Below are 19,882 nucleotides of genomic sequence, written 5' to 3'. Positions count from 1 at the left end.
CTGTAAGGGTTTATTTGCCGCTTTGAATGAATGTATGAGATTCATCATCTTCACATCAAAGGACTTGCAAGTGTTTTCTCAGTAATACTTAGAACTCAGTAATACTTAGAATACTCAGTAATACAGTAATTCTCAGTAATACTTAGAACATCCCTTCAAGGTAGGCCAGTAATATTAACCTTAGATGACAGACAGGGAGCAAGGCCTGACGCAGAAAGAGCTGGTCTAACACTATCAAGTGACTTCATGGCTAACCTGAAATTTGGACACATGCGTCAGCTGACACTCGGCTTGCTCTCTGCCAGAACTGTGCTTGCCTTTGCAGCAAATCTTGCCAGCATCTCCAGGTTCCAGCTGGCTGAGAAACAGCTGCATCATCAACAAAGCCATCGCTTCTAAATCAACCGCCAAGGTTGAAGTTTGAAAAACTTAATTGAAAATTTCTTTCACACTACAATCAATAGTTCCACATTGCCAGAGCTGTTGAAATAGATAAGTCATTTGCTGGTCCACCTTTTATGATGTTCTTGGTGCAGTATATTTTAAAATAAATGTATATTTTGCAGCTTTTCATGTTCCTGGATGAGTCCTAAATCAATCAACAAGGACTTAGGAAGAGACGAGATAAGATTCCTGTAAAATGCACGGGCCTCTTGATTTTTAAGCTCCTGCTGTGCACATTGAGAGTCAACATGGCACAGTGGACAAAGCATGGGACTAGGGCCCTTTCCCCACTTACCTTAAGGCCCGCGCTACTCTCCTAAAGTAGCGCGGGGTCCAGCTGCACTCCCCACTTCAGGGGCAGTGAGAACACAGCCGCCCCGACGCTGCCTCTCTCGCGCCCCCTCAACGCGAGTAATTCCTGGCGCCTTTTCAGAATTGAAGCAGCACGGTGACCCAGCGCGGAGTGCTTGAGGGTAGTGTGAAAGGCCGGGCGCGGCATGGCAGGAGGTGCGCTTGGGCTGGAAATTGCGTACAGCAACCGTCCGACAAGGGTAAGTGGGGAATGTTAGATTTCGTTTAGAGTCATGGATATGCCCAGTAGTGTGTGTGAATGCAGTTCACAGAAACTTCTCCAGAGACATAAATGTAAAAGGTAAAACTTACATTTATTCAATCATCTTCCGTTCACAACTTTGTTCCAAGAAAAGGTAGATATAAAGAACCTTATCTAAAGAGATTACTTTCCCTATGACAAGTGGGCACAACTAACGCGCCATCACGTGTGTGGAAGTGAGAGGATGCTGCAGCGGCAAAGGCCCCACTGAGCAGGCTGCCATTGACCATGCGCTCGGGTCAAAGGCTAGAGCAGAAGTGAAGCTAGCATGGGGAAGAAAGGAAGTTAGTGGGCGGTCTCCTGGCCCAGACAAGAGAGGCAAACAAGAGAGGCAACATCACAGTTAGAGTGAGATACACAGCACCCCCCAGTGTCCAGGCATGCAGAAGTCACTTATTACAACAGGGAAAGGGCCTAGGACCCTGGTAGACCCAGGTTTGAATCACCACTTCTACCATGAACGCTTGCTGGGTGGCCTTGAGCCTGCTCAACTTTTAGCCAGGCCTAGCACATAAGGTTGTTTTGAGAAAATGGAGGAAAGGAAAACAAGTTTCTAAGCTGCTTTGAGCCGTAACTGGGAAGAAAAGTGGTATATCAATAAACAAACAAACACAAACATTGCAGAGCCTTCAGTTGCCACTTCCTACTGTGTTACTGAGCCAAACTGGACAGGGGAGCAGCATGGATTTATGCTGTGGCCGTATGCTTGGTGACACTTGAGATAGTTCTGCCACCTTTCAAAACTGTTTTGTGGATGCACTCTGAAAGTAGTAACACAATACAGGAATAATTACTGAATTTTATCAGCAACAACCACAAAAACTGTAAGGAGGTCTGTTGTTCAATCAACAAAAATGTACTCCATCACTGTGTAATATCATACACAAAACCATCAACCATGTACATACCCTTAAGACTACAAAACCCATGATGCTACGTACAGCCCTATGATGTAAACAAACAGGCAGAAAACACGTGGGATTATGCAACTATAGGAAGGGCAAATGATTTCTTTGTAGCTCTGGGTTTTCGAAGGGGTTTCAGAACAGCTCTCCAGTTGAATGGAATTTATTTGCCAAACTTCTGCTGGTTAGCTTCTTAGAAAATTTGCACCTTTTCCTCCATTCCAACATTGAAAGTGAACTTCTTTTTGCCCTTCAGTCTCTCATGCTGATGCTGCAAAAGACAGGTACCTGAAGCTTTTGGCTTTGTTCTCTGTGGTAAGAGAAGAATCAAAACTTTACATCTCTCCTTCATGGACTGTGGTTCACATTTCCTCTAGACAACTGTCAATGTCATTCTTCCCTGTATCACTTAGATCCTTGACTGCAGAGAAACTTTCAGCAGCGATATTACAGCTCCCATTTCTTCCTTTCCATTCTGCAGAGCCTGAGAAGCGCAGGTGAATTCAAATCTCCACAGTGTTCAATTCCTTTGCACTGTCGATCCATTAACTCTCTGGCACAATCCATCAGATATGCTGTTTGTGTATATTCTACAATAATTAATGCAGCTTCAAAAGCACAGGGAAACAGCCAATTTGCACATCAGACTGGGTTATGTAAAGGCAGAATGCGTTTGCATAATGGCAACCGCTTGGCTAAATTTAACATTGGCTCTGAATACCAACAGCACACTAATGAACACATTCCTGAAGCTACGGCTGAAAACAGAATGGGTCAGGTGTCTCATTTTCACACAAGGGAAGACACTAGAACAAACTTTAAGGGCATACAAAAAAATTCATTCCTTTGCTAGGCTCTTTCCGTTTGCAAAATATAATACTTTTGGGGAATAACTGTGATCTGTCTAGAGCAAAACCTGTCCACTGTCAGGATTAAACACAATGTTTAGAGCTCTGTGTATTTGGTCCTGGGCAAACTGAGATAAGAATGTGTGATAAGAAGTGTTCCTTCTCTTGAGCAGCCTGCCTAGTATTGACCAGAGTCTGGACTTTTCCATCATGGCTCCCATTCTGTGGAATAGGCTCTTTGAAGAAGTGAGGGGAGCTCAGGGAGGCCAGGACTCCTACCCTTTCCTGCTGGGTGGCAGAGGCAAAATGCTGGGGGAAATGTGTGTGGAGGTGTGTGGATGTGATTGACATCCCACCAACACCATAACATCACTTCCACCATGACCTGGAAGTGACATCATCATACTGGGTAGCATAGAATCATATTGATCTTTGTAGTCAGTTGTAATTCTGATAGCCTTAACAACTGGATAGCCCACAAGCAGAATACAACCCCCCACCCCACAGTATAGTATAGAGGTCCTCAATCCTGTTGCACCCTACTAAACCTGTGGGCACTTCTGGAATTGCAAGCTCTTCTGAAACCCTTTGCTTTAGAAAATAAGTGCTTTGGGGATGAAGCAAGTGGGTTCCAGGAAACACATCAGCTGGCACCACAGTGCCTGTGAGCACCATCTGTGGCATTTTGAGTGCAGCTGGTGAAGAAGAATGAAATCACGTCTTAGTGCAACAAGAAGTAGGTCTGGGAAGGTTGTGTGCTGTTATTTTGGGGATAAGCTGCTTAAAAAGCAGCAGGTTCTCTCCGTATTCCCCAGCTCAACAGCCCAGTTTTAAACATACAAATATAAACTTTTTATTTATTATCTGTCAGAAAATCTAACCCACGTTGCTGGTAAATTGTCATTCTTTCTCCAGCAAACACATCTGTCATGTATTGTCGAAGGCTTTCACAGCCAGAATCACTGGGGTGTTGTGTGGTTTCTGGGCTGTATGGTTGTGTTCTAGAAGCATTCTCTGCTGCTAGAACATGGCCATACAGCCTGGAAACCACACAGCACCCCACACCTGTCATGCTTCTTGCTGTAGGAATGGTGCTTGTAGCTGCCTTATATTATTGAGTTAGACTACTGGTCCATGTCACTCAACATTTTCTGCTATGACTGGCTGTGGTCCTCCACAGTTTTAGGCAGAGAACGGTCTTAGCTCCAGTCTGGGATCCAAGATCCTTTCAGCAGCAATTTAGGGACAGGATTACCAGAACTGACTTCAGTTAATTCTTGCATGACTTCTGTGATATCACTATATGGCCCATTACAAATCCTTTTCTAATGAGAAGTTAATAGCCTTTACCAGTTGTCTTATTTTTTCCCTTTTTGTCTCCTCTGCCTTTTAAAAAACCACAATTTGGGTACCCTACTACCAGCAGATCCATCACCTCCTTTTAAAAAGATATTGCTGGAGAAAGCAGTGAAGGCTCCAAAAGGACTCGGATTTCAGCACACATAACTTTCTCTGGATTCCATTCCTCATCTATGCATTGACTTTGAGAATTCGTTTGAACATGCTTCTGCTTCTCCAGATTCACATATGATTTAGTTAGGGCAAATGTGTACATTTGGTGGCTCCAACGGGGGCAGAAAGACAGGATATAAGTTTTGTAAATAAATAAAATAAACAGAAATAAAAATATTTTGTGTGGAGGAGCGGGTCTGGTCTATATTGCTGTGGGGAAGAAGTAGCGTCCCAGAATAATACTAAACTCAAGCAGGTTAGTTACCAAAACATCCTACTAAAGGATAGGTCAGGCAGCATGCTTACTGTGACATCTAGTGTTTAGCAAAAACACCTTCAGGTTGATTCACCAGTTCTCTACTAGGGCCATTTACACATGTGTGGTCTCCTTTGCATCAAGTGTACACTGCCTTTGCATTTGATTCTTCATTATGCTTACATTTTCCCCTCTTCAACAGTCACCTCAGATCAGAGAACCCCCATGGTTTCTGAAACCTGTTTAACTGTGCTTTCTCTCTCTCTCCTTTTACAGAGAAAGCAAAGGAGATCCAAATGCATTAGGGGTTTTTTTGGCTCCTTCTCCATATATTCCCCTACCCACACTACAGTCATTCCTCCCACTCTTCAAGCCACCATTTCAAAATGATCAGAAGGGCTTTTAAAAAAATAACGCTGAAGGTATAATGCTAAATTGACAGATTTGATGAAATTGACACAGTCTAGCAGTGGTTCTCAACCTTCCTAATGCTGCGACCCTTTAATACAGTTCCTCACGTTGTAGTGACCCCCAACCATAAAATTGGCATATATAAAATATAAAAAGACCATTTTCTGATGGTCTTAGGCGACCCCTGAGAAAGGGTCATTTGGGGGTCACGCCCCCCAGATTGAGAACCACTGTGCTAGACCAAAGATGGCGACCAAAAAACAAAGCAGGTGGCAGGCATCCTCTCCAAATGAGCAAAAACCAAGGATGTACTGGGTAGGAAAAATGGTTGATTGGCTCTGCTAGGAAGCCTTTGCAGGAGGAGACAAAAAAGAAGCAAAAAAAAAATCCACTGTAGAGCAAACAGCCTAAGCAGTGTATGCATGAATGGCCTAGGCTGCTACTACATAGCCTGATCTTGTTGGATCTCAGAAGTTAAGCAGGGTCAGTCTTGGATAGTACTTGAATGGGAGACCACCAGAGTTGCTTGCCTTAGCCCAACTCCTCTGAATGTCTCTTGTCTTGAAGACCCTTCAGGGTCATTATAAGCCAACTGTGACTTGATATTGCCATCACTACATAGCTATTTTGTGCCACTGTGGCTTCCACATGAAGTTGGCTTACACTGAATCGTAACATCAGTTCATCAATGTTGTTATTGTCTAGAAGAAGAAGAATACTTTGGATTTATATCCCCCCTTTCTCTCCTGTAGGAGACTCAAAGGGGCTTACAATCTCCTTGCCCTTCCCCCCTCACAACAAACACCCTGTGAGGTAGGTGGGGCTGAGAGAGCTCCGAAAAGCTGTGACTAGCCCAAGGTCACCCAGCTGGCGTGTGTGGGAGTGTACTGGCTAATCTGAATCCCCCAGATAAACCTCCACAGCTCAGGTGGTAGAGCTGGGAATCAAACCCGGTTCCTCCAGATTAGATACACGAGCTCTTAACCTCCTATGCCACTGCTGCTCCTACATCTACTCAACTTCGCATCAGATTTCCAGATTTTCAGGTAGAAGTCTTTCACATCACCTATTTCTTGGTCCTTTCTACCAGCTGGGGATTGGGCCTGGGACCTTCTGTGTGAAAAGCACAGGTTCTTCCATTGAACCATAGCCCTTCCCATACAGGAGCAGCTTTTCCCCCCCAAAAAACTACACAGTATTTTCACACGTTCAGGTACCATCTGGCTTCCCCATACTTTACAGAGACATTTCCTCAACCTAATGATCTTTTATGAAAGATCACAGTCAAACCACATTTGCTCCAGTGTGGGTGGGAAGGTGCACATTTTTATCAGGCCCCACCCATGGTCAATGTTTTCCTATCCACCAGCCTTTTACAGCTGCCATTCCTGTCCACCACTACCAATGAGCTTTTTTTTGGACAAAATAAATCATTGTGGTATAGCAATGTGTCAATTACCAGATTTTTTTAAGCCTGAAAAAGCCCTCTGATGGCTTCTAGGGAATAATGGCAGCTATGAGGTCTGATTTGAATAAAATGTAGGTAAAATGACCCCATGGACACTCCAGCAGTGCAGCAGCAGTGCCGTAGTTAAGAGCAAGTGTACTCTAATCTGGAGGGACTGGGTTTGATTCCCTGCTCTGCCGCTTTAGCTGTGGAGGCTTATCTGGGGAATTCAGATAAGCCTGTGTGCTCCAACACACACCAGCTGGGTGACCTTAGGCTAGTCATAGTTCTTCTGAGCTCTCTCAGCCCCACTCACCTCACAGTTTGTTGTGAAGAGGGAAGGGAAAGGAGTTTGTGAGCCCCTTTGATTCTCCTTACAGGAGAGAAAGGGGAAATATAAATCAAAATTCTTCTTCTTCTTCTTCTTCTTCTTCTCCTCCTCCTCCTCCTCCTCCTCCTCCTCCTTCCATTGCCACTGCAAATGTCTCTGGATTTACAGCAGCAACACGAGCCACACAAAGAATGTGTGGAAACATTCATATTGACTTTATTGTCAAATAGCAATAGGTGGGAAGATTAGTAGATATCACCACTAACCTTATGCTGTAATCATTGATCTAGTATGTTGCTGCATGAATTTACCCATGAAAGGAGGCAGATAACAAGCCAGACAGCATGTTTCAGGCCACGATACACCATTCTTACTTGACAATAAGGAAGCCTTAATTCATTCATTATTGAAATTGCCAGTAGGCTTTTTTGAAGGAGAACTGTGAATAACGAATAGATGTTTGGGCCTGGTGGCTATGATTTGGATCTGCCAAGAATGAGAAGGAAAGGGAGAACAGGAGCCACACATATTCTATAATTTAGTTGTGGCTTTGCATCCAATGATGGCAAAGCTAATGGTTGCGGCAGGGGGAAATAAGAATGCGCGAGACCTCAGCGAGCAATTGAACTGAAAGCAATAAATCCCACTGCACTACGTCTTTAAAAAATATTGCCTGCCTCCTTTATATGTTCTGCATGTCACAACTGCTCTAACTGCACAGATTCTGCATATCTGTGACAAGCATGGCATCTTGGGACAAAAAATATTCTGCAAATTTACCAGGAAGTAGCTTTGCTTAAGCAAACATTTAACAAGACTTAGTGATTTTGAATTTTCCTTTTTCAGCTGCACTAATGCGGATTTTATCAATTTAATTCATATCTTGGCTCAACATCATGAATCGGTCAGCTCCATAGTAGTGTGAGGCTGTTATGGAGGACAAATTGATGCTTGGGGAGAAGGCTGACTTTGTTCATCTTGTTAGGAAGTTGAGCCACAACATGTACATGGACCAGAGGAAATGCATGCAAAACTAGAATTTTGTTTAAGTCATTTTGTTTAACAGGCTACATGTTATCCTACAATTGATGAGTGAAATAAGATCTCTGGTGTCTTATTTGTTTAATATTCCCTGTGGACTATTTGCCTCAAACATTTATTTTTGCCATTTAATCATTTTCAGAGTCTTCTTTCTGCTTTCCTTCATGTTTAGGATAGCAACCCTGTTGTAATGTATAATGGCTTATGGCAATACCCAAATCGAAGCCATTATATTGTTATTCCTAGAAAAACAGTAGGAAGAATTTTTTTAAGTGTTAAACTAAATTCCAAAACTGAGCCACAGTTCCATGGGAATCATGACCCTTAGAAGCAAAATTCATCACTGATAGCTGAGATAACTTTAATTATCTTTAAAAGCATTCAGAAGGAGTTAATTTGGATCAGGGTCATAGTGCAATAAAGGAGGAATAGACTCTCCTATGACATTTTCACAGTTAAAACTGAACCACATCCCTGCTATTATCCCCTGAAGGGACTCAAGGACAGAGTCATTTTTTAGGTGAAGTCACCACACAAGGTGACTCTGTCCTCAAGTATCCAGTCACATGACCACTATATCAAAAGGGAATTTCTTGGAGACTTCTTAACTTCAATCACAAATGTGATTGTTGGCAGAAATTGATCCTTCAAATAACAACAGGCATGTGAAGTTTAGGGTCACACCTGCATACATTACTATTCCATTCTAGCATTTACCATGTAATTATCTATATTAAAATATTCTTTTGAGGAAACAAACCCCCAAACTCCTTCCTCTCATTCCTGTATTATTACAAAATTCCAAGCCCATGCCATCAAAAGAAGGATTAGCTTTCATAAATCTAGTGAAGGGATTGTTGCTTGCAACCATGGAAACTTTTATAGTATTAGTGGAATGATTAAGCTGAACTCGCATGTAGGAGTGAAAACTAGAGTGTATAACTAAAGGGTATGGTCTACGAACTGTTTTCTGAGAGGTAAGCCCCCTTGAATACAGTTGAGCTTATGTCTAAGTAAGCGTGCATAAGACTGGGCTGCAAATTATGCTTTCGGTAACTGTTTATTTAGCATACTTAATACTGCTTCTGTTGGCTTTAGGAAGGAGGAATGAGGAACAAGGACTCATCTGCTGACCTCTGGAATACCTTCTGAGCTGTTAGTGACACTTCCTTGGGTATTGTTTTTGTGAGTTAAAGTTAATTTTGCAGGAACAAAAGTATGTGTGTGGACTCGAAGCCAGCCTGGTGTAGGGGTTAAGAGCAGTGGGCAGTAATCTGGAAAGCTACTCTTCCTCAAGAAGCCTGCTGGGTGACCTTGAGCTAATCACAGTTCTTTCAGAACTCTCTCAGCCCCACCTACCTCACAAGATGTCTGTAGTAAGGGAGGGGGCAGAAGGTGACTGTAAGCCAAACTGAAACTCCTTACACCACAGAAAAGCAGGGTATAAAAACTAAACCTTCTTCTCTTCTGGTTTGTGTAAATACCCTTCTGAAGAGGTGAAGAGGGAAAGATCTTTTGCTTTTCTGGAAGGACTGCAAGACTAAGAAATTTGTTGGACCTTTGCAGTGGTGGGATCCAAAAATTTTAGTAACTGGTTCCCATGGTGGTGGGATTCAAACAGTGGTGTAGCGCCAATGGGGCTGGGCGGGGCACGACGTGGGCATGGCCGGGCATTCCAGCGGCGGGGTATTGCTGGGCAGGGCTGTGGCAAGGACGCAGCTGCTGCACCAGTCCTTGGGTGGGAAACGAATGCACGCAGGTGCAGGCTGCCACGCACACCGGTGCACCTCCTGCTAGACTGCTTCAAGTTCTGCACTCTACTGCTGAGGAGCGGAGGAGGGGAGTAACTAAGGCAAAAATCACGTGGCAAAATCACCAATTAGTAACCCCCTCTCGGCACACACAAATAATTAGCAACCTACTCTCGGGAACCTGTGAGAACCTGCTGGATCCCACCTCTGGACCTTTGGCACATGAGTCTTGTTACATTTGATTTTGTAAAAAGATTTTGTGATGATGTTCTGTTTCCATTGGGATTTAATGCATGTTGATCATGTGATATTAAACTGCTGGAGAAGTGGTATACACATTAACAAAAATAAAAACCAGTCACCATCTAATTTTGCCCTTGTGCCAAATGATCATGGACTGTGAGTGGTCAAGCCATTGTAGCCTGTGATATAAAACTCTTTATTGGAAGCCCAAGAAAACATGTTTATTCCCTTTTTAGGAAGAGTGTTTTTATGTACAAAACCATTAGTCAAATATTGTAAGCTTTTTACATTAGTAAGAGGTGAAAATTTCACTGTTTTTGTATAGGTAAAAAGCAATAAATACATATTATACAACAGTTACACCGCAGACAAAAAGGAAAAGAGGCTTTCCAATGGAAAACCGCAGGCATAGATGTGAGGAGGCGCTTCAGAGTAACATGTTATATAGCAGTTAAATGTGCACATTTTATTTGTCTGTTGATCCACACTGTTCCAGGGGGAATTTCTGCTTTGGTGAGTCAATCCAGCAAGAAACCATGAAATAGGAATTCTTCACACCTGAAATGACCAAGGTTTGACAGTAATTTCTCCTCACAGGATCATTCTGAGTCAGTTATAGGAAGGTAACCTTGGCTTATTTTAGGCTGGCAAAATAAAAGGAACTTCATTATCGAGCAGCAGGAATAATCAGGAGGACTTGCAAGTGGAAAGTTTGCCTTTGAAATCTCCCCAGCCTTTCTTAGATTCAATTAAAAATCATGCTGGTAGGCAAAAGGACCAGGCCTTGAACAGACCCAGGCTTTTAAATGCTGTTCTAGCCTATTCATTTTCATTACATGTATATTTGGCCCTATGCCATATGGAGCTTAGGTGGGCACATACAGTTCATAGCCATCTTCTAGTCACAACACCATTCTATAATGTAGGTTATGCTGACCGAGTGTGACTAAACCCAAGATCATATTTTGAATTTCACGACTCAATGGAAATCTGAACCTGGGTCTTCCCAGGCCTAGACTAATCATTACACTATACTAGTACCTTCCAGTCACAGCAGTATGTCTTCTAACTGTGAAGTACAGAGTGGTTGCAGAATGGTAGTACTTTGGCCCTTTCCACGCAGCAAATGTAAAGTGGATTGCAGGTGGGATAAATGAACCCATCGTAGCCCTGAGCCATTCACCTGGCTGGACAGCAAGCACATTGTCTGGGGCACGCGCCTTCACATGGAAGTGGTTTTTTTTTTCATTCTCTCTGGCAGGCATGGATCTCCACAGCCATGTTGCCGTCCCTCCATAGCTACGCAGCAGAGAGACGAGGCCTGGGGGGGAAAAGTAAGCGTGGCCAAATAATGCGCTTTCCAGGGCAGCCATTCACTCGGTCACAGCTGCAATCCACTTTAAAACAAAAGAATCGCAGAAGCGTGATTCTTGAAAAACCTGGGTTGGGGGAAAAACACGGAGCGAATTCATGTTAGGAATGGGATCCGTGCAAACTTTCCCCTCAACATGGGTTTTATACCGTGGTTAGCCCACATTTATTGATCCGTGCGGAAGAAGCCTTTATCACTCATCACACATTACGGTGTACACAGTTTGGGTCCAAAGTCCCCTTCCCTAACTCCTGCTGTAGTAGTCACATGTGACTTTTAAGTCCCCTCAGCTTCTGTGCGAATGATGCCTGCCTGATTTGGATTGGAGCTGTGATAACCATGGAAAAGGGGCTTCAGCCTTCCCCCCTTCACAGTTTCCCAACCTACAATGGTTCCTATGCTGAGCTATTTGGATCCTTGGGGAAACACACATGTGCACTCACTGGTTTCCCTAACATGCCAAATAGAATCCTCCCAAGATCATTTCAGATCACTGCAGTAAACACTAGTTCACTGGACTTGGTACCCCATCATGAGGCACTGATTTATTCAACATATTTTTTGTAATTGAATTGTAACTGTAGTGATATGTAATGGTCCTTCATATGAGAGTGGCGAGTGCGAAATAAATTACTTTGTATCTTTGTAATCCCACATTCAACACATACTATGCCAGCCTGGGCAGTTTATTGTGCATGTTGTGGTTTAATTTTTGCCTAGTCCTATTGCATTTTCACTTTCAATCAATTTTGTATTCCTAGTCCTATTGCAATGTTCACCATTTGTCCTATGCTGTATAATTCTTTTATTTTTCAGTATTCCATCAAACACCTTGAATCTCAGTAAAAAAGTGGGCTATAAATAATTTAAATAAATAAAGCCAGGTAGCTAACAAGGAGATAAGAACAGTATTGCAAATATGCACCAATTTGTTCTATACAATTAACAATCATAAGGGGGGAGGGTCCGGGGAAAGAGTGGGCAGAAATTGATAGCTCTGTTGTGGATGATGGTTGAGTGGCAGCAGTGTAAAGTACTGAATGATGATAAAGGTAATAGAGAAATTAGCAGTGTGATCCTAAACTGAGTTGCTCTCTTTTAGGACCTCTTAGAAGTTTATAACTGCATAGGATGGCACAGTAATTCAACTTTCAGTAAATGGAAAGAAAACACTAAACATACTCATTTGTTGCCCAAATGTGAAGAGGAATTATCAGGCTGCCGAGTTTTATTTGTCCCCTGAGAAGAGTGTTCTCCTAAGAAACAGAAGATAAGAGTAAATTAATCGCACCTGGAAACATAATAAAACTGGTGTTTATTTTATCAGCCACTGCATTGGGAAGACAGCCATAACATAAATATATATCTGGACACATGTATCCCAAAGATGACAGGCAAAGCACATCACCATACTTTTAAAAAACCTCCTTGCTAAGGAAAATTCCACAATATTCTACATTGAATCATGTTTGGAAACATCACACTGCTGTGATAACTGCCCGCCTGGAAGAAACTAACAGTGTAATCCTAAACAGATACTCCACGAAAAGTTCACTGAAGTCAATGTCATTAGAAAAGTATACCTCCGTTTTTGACTGCACTGTTGAATCCAGTTTTAGTAGCATAAATGCCAACTGAACTTCTAAAATGTTTGATTGATTGATTTGATTGTAACTCCAGTTGGTTTGGAGAACTCCAAGGATATTTCAGAAATTAACAGTGCAAGTCTAAGTAGATTCATATCCTCCTAGACCACTGAGTTCAATATACTTGAAGTGTATATTTCCGTTTAGGAGTGCATTGTAAAAGCAAGTTACATGAAATAAGGGTCAAAGGAATTGGCCTAGCTCAGTTTGGCTCACATCCTGTTCACCAGTCGCAAACACCAGCTGATTTTTCTGTGATTGGTTTAACTATTTGCTGACACATTCATGGCTATTTGGCAGGTTGCTTGCCTTGGCTTTTCATGCAAAATTTGAAGTAACCCTGCATGAAATCTGATCCTGTGCTCTGTTGGCCATAACAGTGGCTCAATGGACTGGTGAAGAGATAAACGGCTAATGGTGTTTCTCATTCAAGAAGTAGTTATGGCCAACCCTGCTTCATTTCTGAAATCTGATAAGCTCAGGGTACCCTCAGGTATCCACACCAGTCCATGGAACCACTGTTGTTCTCCTTGTTTTTATACATATCTCCCTGTAGTAGGATCCACTTGCCCTGGTTTTTGTTTCTCCTCCCCCACCCCTTGATTTCAATAAGCTAGTATTATTTCTTCCAGAATCTAATTAAGCACATGAGAAAGAGCTATCCCAGCAAAACCTGGCAGCAGAGAATCCTGCATTAGGGGGCTTTTTTTTTTTTAGTGAAAAATTGAATATTTCACAAAACGTGAAAGGTAAAAGTGGATTTTATACTTATGGAAATGTGTGTGAGCTGAAAATGTATTAAACTTAGGAATCCCACCACAAACCTGTATTAAATATGAATCAAATTAGCTGAAGAGGGAAAGGGAAGAGAGAAATAATGTTCCTCAAGTGGTTATGACTCAGACAGCTTCCAAATATAGTATGCATGGGACGTTGTTCAGTAAAGAGATTATCAAGCATTTGCCTGGTGAAAGGAGGGCTCAGAGCCAGTGCTACTCAGAGGCAATGCTTTCCCCATTTCCTAAGCAACCCTCAGAGAATGTGACTGTCCTATTGTGGGCAAGTTAGAAATCACTAGTGGCTAACAGGCACACTTTAATAATTCTACACCCATGGCATCCAAACTGTGTTCTACAGAGCCATGTGGTCTGGGGAAACCTGAGGAAGACTTTTCAATGAGAAAATCAGGAATGGAAATCAAGACGCCCTGACAGGCAGCCTGTATTTTAATTGATGTGATTAATTATGCTTTTGATAGTGTTTGTTTATATTTTCTATGCCACCTTGGGCATTGTGGAAAGGTGGGATATCAGCACGTTATCTACACTGAATAAATAAACTACTAATCGCTTATGAAAGGGGACCATTTCAACGATGAGCTTGAAATATGCAAGGCGGAATTCCCTGCATGAAGGGCTCAGTACCTGAGCACGTAATCCCAAGTGGGCCAAAAACAACAGCAGCAAAAAGTTACAACCAAAAAATGTAATTTTCTACTGAAACCAACAGAGGAACAACAGAATAAGGCTAATGAAGATGTATAACAACAAAACTTAAAAAAATTAGTAAAATGTTCTAGAACAAATAAAACTGAAACAACAAATAATAAGTTGCATCAGCCTGATTTCTCACCCTACCCGGACACATGGCTTTGAAGGGAGTTTCCGCCCTTCAACTCAGTCTTCCCTGCTGCAACCAGGAACCTAACCTTGTAGAACACAACAGCTCGGTGCAATCCTAAGCAAAGTGTCACCCTTCTAGGCTCATCTAAGCACACTGACTTCAATGAATAGGTGGTATAGAACTCTGATTGAAAAGCTCACACAAGCCAGACCTTGTTAGATTTTGGAAGCCAAGCAGGGTTGGCCCTGGTTAGTATGTGGATGGGAGACAACCAAGGAAATACAGGGTTACTCGCCAGAGCCAGACAATGGTAAACATCTCTTACCTGGAAAACCCCATGAGGAATTGCCACCAGCGGGTTGTGACTCAGCAACACTTTATTATTACTAACTCTGCTTAGGATTGGGCGGTATAAAAATCTAATAAATAAATAAATAAATAAATTCTATCTGTGTTGGTCCCATGAGATTTTTTTAGGACTGTGTATAATATTTGTGTAGCTTTAATCTCTTCAGACACATTACATTTCCACTTCTTTGAAAGGCAAAAGACACAATCTAGTACATTCAAGTCCCACTGATTTCCATGGGAAAAAAAATAGCAAGTGCTTATGTGGGACCTATTATGTGGGACCTATAAAATCAGTGGGACCTATTACTAGTTACATAGAGAAGTGGAAGACTCACTGATTAAAGATAAAATTAAATGTATATTAGGGAATTACATTTCCAATATGAAAGTTGAGACACAGGGATAGCCTTCAGCTACCATGCTAACTAGGGAAGGAGGGGAAGAGACTTCAAAGGAGGAGGAAATTAGACCTGCGATGATCAGTTGAAGGACAGACAAAAGGTAACATGAAAGAGTGGACGGGTTTCTAATCTTACAGTCCTATCTAGATGACCACTTGTCTACCCCTGCTGGGTCTTTTTCTCAGTTCCTTTGCACGCTACACATTTACTACTTCCAACAATAACTTGGAACCAATTTTTGTATTTGGGGTGAATTATCTTTTGGAAGTCTCCGGAGAACCTGTTGGTTTTGATTTCACACAAGCAAAACCTGAATTTTCATTTATAATTAACCTTCTATTTTTAAAAGCCTTCTCTTCATTTCTCGCCAGGTCCCAGCATAATTGGTTATGAGCAAGCATGAAGGAAACCAACTTACCAGACTCTGGAGAAGTTGTTTTAACAGAAATTAATTTCACATTCTCTTTATCTAATGAAGTGCTGTTGGGAAACATTGAAGTAGACAATTATCATCGTGAAGAAAAAGGAATATATCTCTGGAACTGGATTCAGTGTGACTGGTTGTCAACCTAATTCAATGAATATTTACATATTATTTATCTGTTTAGCAAAATCTGTGCCTCTCCAGAGACTTCCCCAAGGCACCTCACAAGCCAAAACAATGCTAAAAGTACAAAAACAAAATTAATTGCCAATATTGAAAACAAGCCAGGGGCATCGATAAACACTGATAAAACAACATCGATAAATACCCCCAATAAAATAACCCCTTGGGTTAGAAGTAGATAGTAAAAACAGCTAAAACAAAGAATCCCTCAGTTAAGAGCCTAAGTAAAAAAATATTTTGACCTGGTGCCCAAAGACTACTGAGGACATTCCAAAGGCAGGATGTCACCACTGAAAACCTCTGTTGTTTAGTCACCAGGCAGAAGCTCAGAGAACCGTGCTTGGGAAGGTGATATTAAAAGAGGCATTGGCCAGTATGAGAAGAGGCAGAACTAAATCTAATTTAGAAAGAAATCCCAATGAGCTGCATGCTCCAGATCCATTCTGCCAACAGAAGTCCTTTCCTGCATCAGAAGGAGTGTTCTCAAGATGCTTCCAAGCACCTTGAGAGTCAAAGTGCTTCCAGTAGCAAAGCAGATCTGCAGGTTCCAGCCCATGGAATATAATGGTGCTTATTGCAATCTAAGAGAAAACCTGTGGTATTTTGTATGCTTGCTGCCAGCAGAGGCCAGGTAACAGTAAGGGTCAAAAACTGATTCTTTGGAAAATCCATAAATGGAGAGTCTGGGGTTGTTTTTAAAAAACCTTAGCATAGCACTAGGTTCTTATCTTGGGAGAACAGTGCAATAGCAGAAACCTCACTGCTTAACTGTAAAATATTTAGTAACGACACAAATCTGGATCTACAAGATCCAGGGAAAATCTTCAAATCTGGGAAGAAAATGATTTTTTCTGCAATCTCATTTTCTCACTTGTAAATTCCTGTTTCTTCAGGTTGCTTTCCTGTTCCAAATGTGGTTTGCTCCTTCTAGTGGTCTATTCAATATTGCAGTGCTTTAGTCCAGTATATGTTCCTGAAGATTTAAACTGTAGGTTTTTATGCCAGACATTAACTAGAGTAATATGGATCAGCCACAAGAGGAAGCAAACCATGTACAAAACAGACACCCCCCCGCCCCGAAGAAACCATTTCCTTACGTGTCAGGAATTGAGAATGCAGACAATTGTGTCCACACAACACAAATAAAATGTTTAAAGGAAAGGGGGGAAGCTTTTTTGGCTGGAATTCCACACAGTTCCCCTCCCCAATCCCCCACAAAATGGGTATTCTGACTAGTGATTTTTCCTGAAGTAGTTTTTAAAACGTTTCCTGCTTGTTGTGCGGAGAGCACAAAATGTTTCATTTTTCCCACTGGAACACACGGCTGTCATGTTCATTTTCTCAGCCATTCATGCCCACCATTTTCTGCTGCTTCAGCTTGATTCGCCATACCAGCCCCATTTTCTGTTTCTTTCCTACAGACATTTCCTCCGCTAGCATTGTGGCTGGGAACCATTTCAGTGATTATAGAGTACAAAGAGACTCAGCTGTGCCCGCTAGGGTTGGTCAATACTAAAAAAATTCGGTAAAATTCGGATTTGGGTATTTTGGGGCATAAAATTATTTGTATGCCCGAATCCGAAAAATAGCCAATTCGGATATACCCGAAAATTCGGGTAAATCCGAAAAATTCAGTCCCGTTTTATTGGAATTTTGGAGTGTTTTACACGTTTTGGCCTGCAGGGGACACTTTTAAAACTAGCGCAGAATTTCGGGATACAGGAGACTGTCCTGATGATTCTCCCCAAGTTTGGTGCAGTTTGGTTCAGGGGCAAAGTTATTGACCCTCAAAGGAGTGCTATCCCCATTGTTTCCAATGGGAAGCTAACAGAAGGAGATAGGGGCTACACTTTAAGTGCTGCTGGTGGACCCCTAGACTAAACTTCATGGCTGAGAATCCTCAGGACATTTGTCCCAAAATTTTGTTTGACGGTACTCAAACTGCCTACATTCACCCAAAGAAATTTCCCCAGATTCTACATGCTCTGTAGTGGCTAGCTGGCTCCAGCTGTAATAGGAAGGTGTGGGAGGGGGGGGCTGTGGAATTACACATTTCTCATAGGTAAACCCACAAAACTTTCAGGGTGTCTTCAGGAGAGTCTACTATGACTGTCAGGTTTATTGTTGCTTCAGGGGTTCAATGTGTTATGGTGGGGTCCATCTCCCACTGCCTGTGGTTCTCAGGCTGGATGGTGCTTCTCCTGAAGAAGATGCCAGGCTGTTGTGACTGTACCTTGATAAATGTGCACCCAGCCCTCCAATTCCAGTGACAGCAATGCAGAAGTCACTACAGAAAAAAGAACCTTGGGCAGAATTTTGGGGGGTTGCAGGGCACATTTTTTAGACATATCAGCACCAAAATATCAGGGGTATCATCGGAGACTGTCCTGATGACACCCCTACGCTTGAATTACGGTTTGGTTCAGGGGGGCCAAAGGATTTGGACCCTCAATGGTAACCACCATCTCCTTAGCTGTCATTGGAAACAATGGGGATAAAGGCCTTGAGGGTCCTGCTTTGGCCCCCTGAACTAAACTACGCAAACACAAGTGTCATCGGACAAGTCTCAAATATTACCCTAATTAGTACCTTCTTTAAAATTCCAGTTTTCATGTTTCACAGCTCCTGCATGAAACCTGCTGGGGTGAGTGGCCCGATTGAAACCATAAATCAACATTTTTTAAAGCTAGTGACACCAGAGGGTAACATCAGGGCTGTCTGGTAGTACCCCAAAGTTGGTGCAGTTTTAGTTCAGGGGGGGCAAAGTTATGGACTCTCAAGGTGTAGCCCCCAACCCCTATCAGCTCCCATTGGAAACAGTAGAGGGATAGTTACACACCCACGAGGGTCCATACCTGGACAAACTGCACCAAACCTGGTGGAACAACATCCAGACAGTCACCTGATGATACCACAATAATTTGGTCTGTGTCTCAAAATCGTCCTGCAGGCACCCCCAAGAAATTTGCCTAAGATTCTTTGTTCTGCGACAACATTGCTGTCAATGGAGAATTTCGGGTAAGAGAATATTGAGGTGCACATTTCTGAAGGTATGGTCACCACAAAACTTTCAGGAATATCTTCAGGAGGAGTCTCTGGATGACACCATGGGTTTGCAGTTTGCTTCAGGGGATTTAATTCTATGGGACCCAAAGGGTGGGGCCCATCTCCCACTTCCCCTGAGTAAGTTCCCCAAACCTGGATGGTGTCATCCAGAGACTCTCCTGGCCCACAACCAGAAATTCCCTAATGACAACAATGCAGCTAGGTCACTTTGCAGAACAAAGGAATCTTATTACCAAGTCTGGGGGTTATACTACAGAGGTGCATTTGTAGATGTAATGGTACCAATATTTCAGTGTATCATCAGGAGACTGTCCTGATGATACCCTCAAGATTTAAGTGCAGTTTGGTTCAGAGGCCAAAGTTATGGACCCTCAAAGGGTATCTCTGTCTCCTTAGTTCCCATTGGAAAGAATGGGGGACTGGGACACCACTTTGGGGGTGCTAACTTTATTCATCACTCTTGGCTTTTAATCTCAATGACCCTAGTGGTGCTGAGTAATAATTTAAAAATGTCTCCCACCCAGGCCGAAATGTGAAAAAACACCAAAATAAAGCACAGTGAAACGTGAAATAGGATCATGGATAGGTCTGTTGGGATTGGACAGCTCAGATTCGGCTATAACAGAGTGAATCCCGTCCCGAATCAATGCAGATTCAGTAATTCAGTTTGAGGACTGTCCGAATCTCCAACCCTAGTGCCCGCCAATTATGGCAATGTGTTATTACCCCCTTTTTATTTTTAGTGAGGTATATTTGAAGCTTTAAAGACTTGATATGAGAATCCATGCTGATTCTTATATCAAATCATGAACATTTGAAGATACTTTACTGAAAAATTTAAAAATATTTTCAGTTCACTGGAATGGCACCCAGCTGCGATGCCAACAGAGGAAATGTATGTAAGAATCAGAAAATGGCAAGTGGCACAGAAAATCGAACTGAAGTGGCAGAAACTGGCAGACAAAAGAATCATTTCCCCCTGAAATGCTTTATTTTTCTGTGCTATAAGGACAA

General features: G+C 42.3%; 1 protein-coding gene across 2 annotated transcripts in view; it reads right to left on the bottom strand.

The window, feature by feature from the left end:
• Positions 1–10,001: 10,001 nt before the first annotated feature.
• EMCN (endomucin) overlaps positions 10,002–19,882 on the bottom strand; it is a 47,901-nt gene continuing 38,020 nt past the window's right edge. For both annotated transcript variants that reach the window (XM_048508815.1, XM_048508816.1), the window contains 3 exons: positions 15,614–15,675; positions 12,357–12,430; positions 10,002–10,360 (listed from right to left, as the gene is read on the bottom strand). In XM_048508815.1, coding sequence (XP_048364772.1) covers positions 12,357–12,430; positions 15,614–15,675 — 136 coding nt within the window. In that variant the 3' untranslated portion in view covers positions 10,002–10,360. The remainder of the gene's footprint in view (positions 10,361–12,356; positions 12,431–15,613; positions 15,676–19,882) is intronic.

This window comes from Sphaerodactylus townsendi, linkage group LG10, assembly GCF_021028975.2.
Source record: "Sphaerodactylus townsendi isolate TG3544 linkage group LG10, MPM_Stown_v2.3, whole genome shotgun sequence".
Classification (NCBI taxonomy): domain Eukaryota; kingdom Metazoa; phylum Chordata; class Lepidosauria; order Squamata; family Sphaerodactylidae; genus Sphaerodactylus; species Sphaerodactylus townsendi.
Note: the sequence above shows the minus strand (reverse complement) of the source record. Positions and strands in the feature narration are given on the sequence as shown.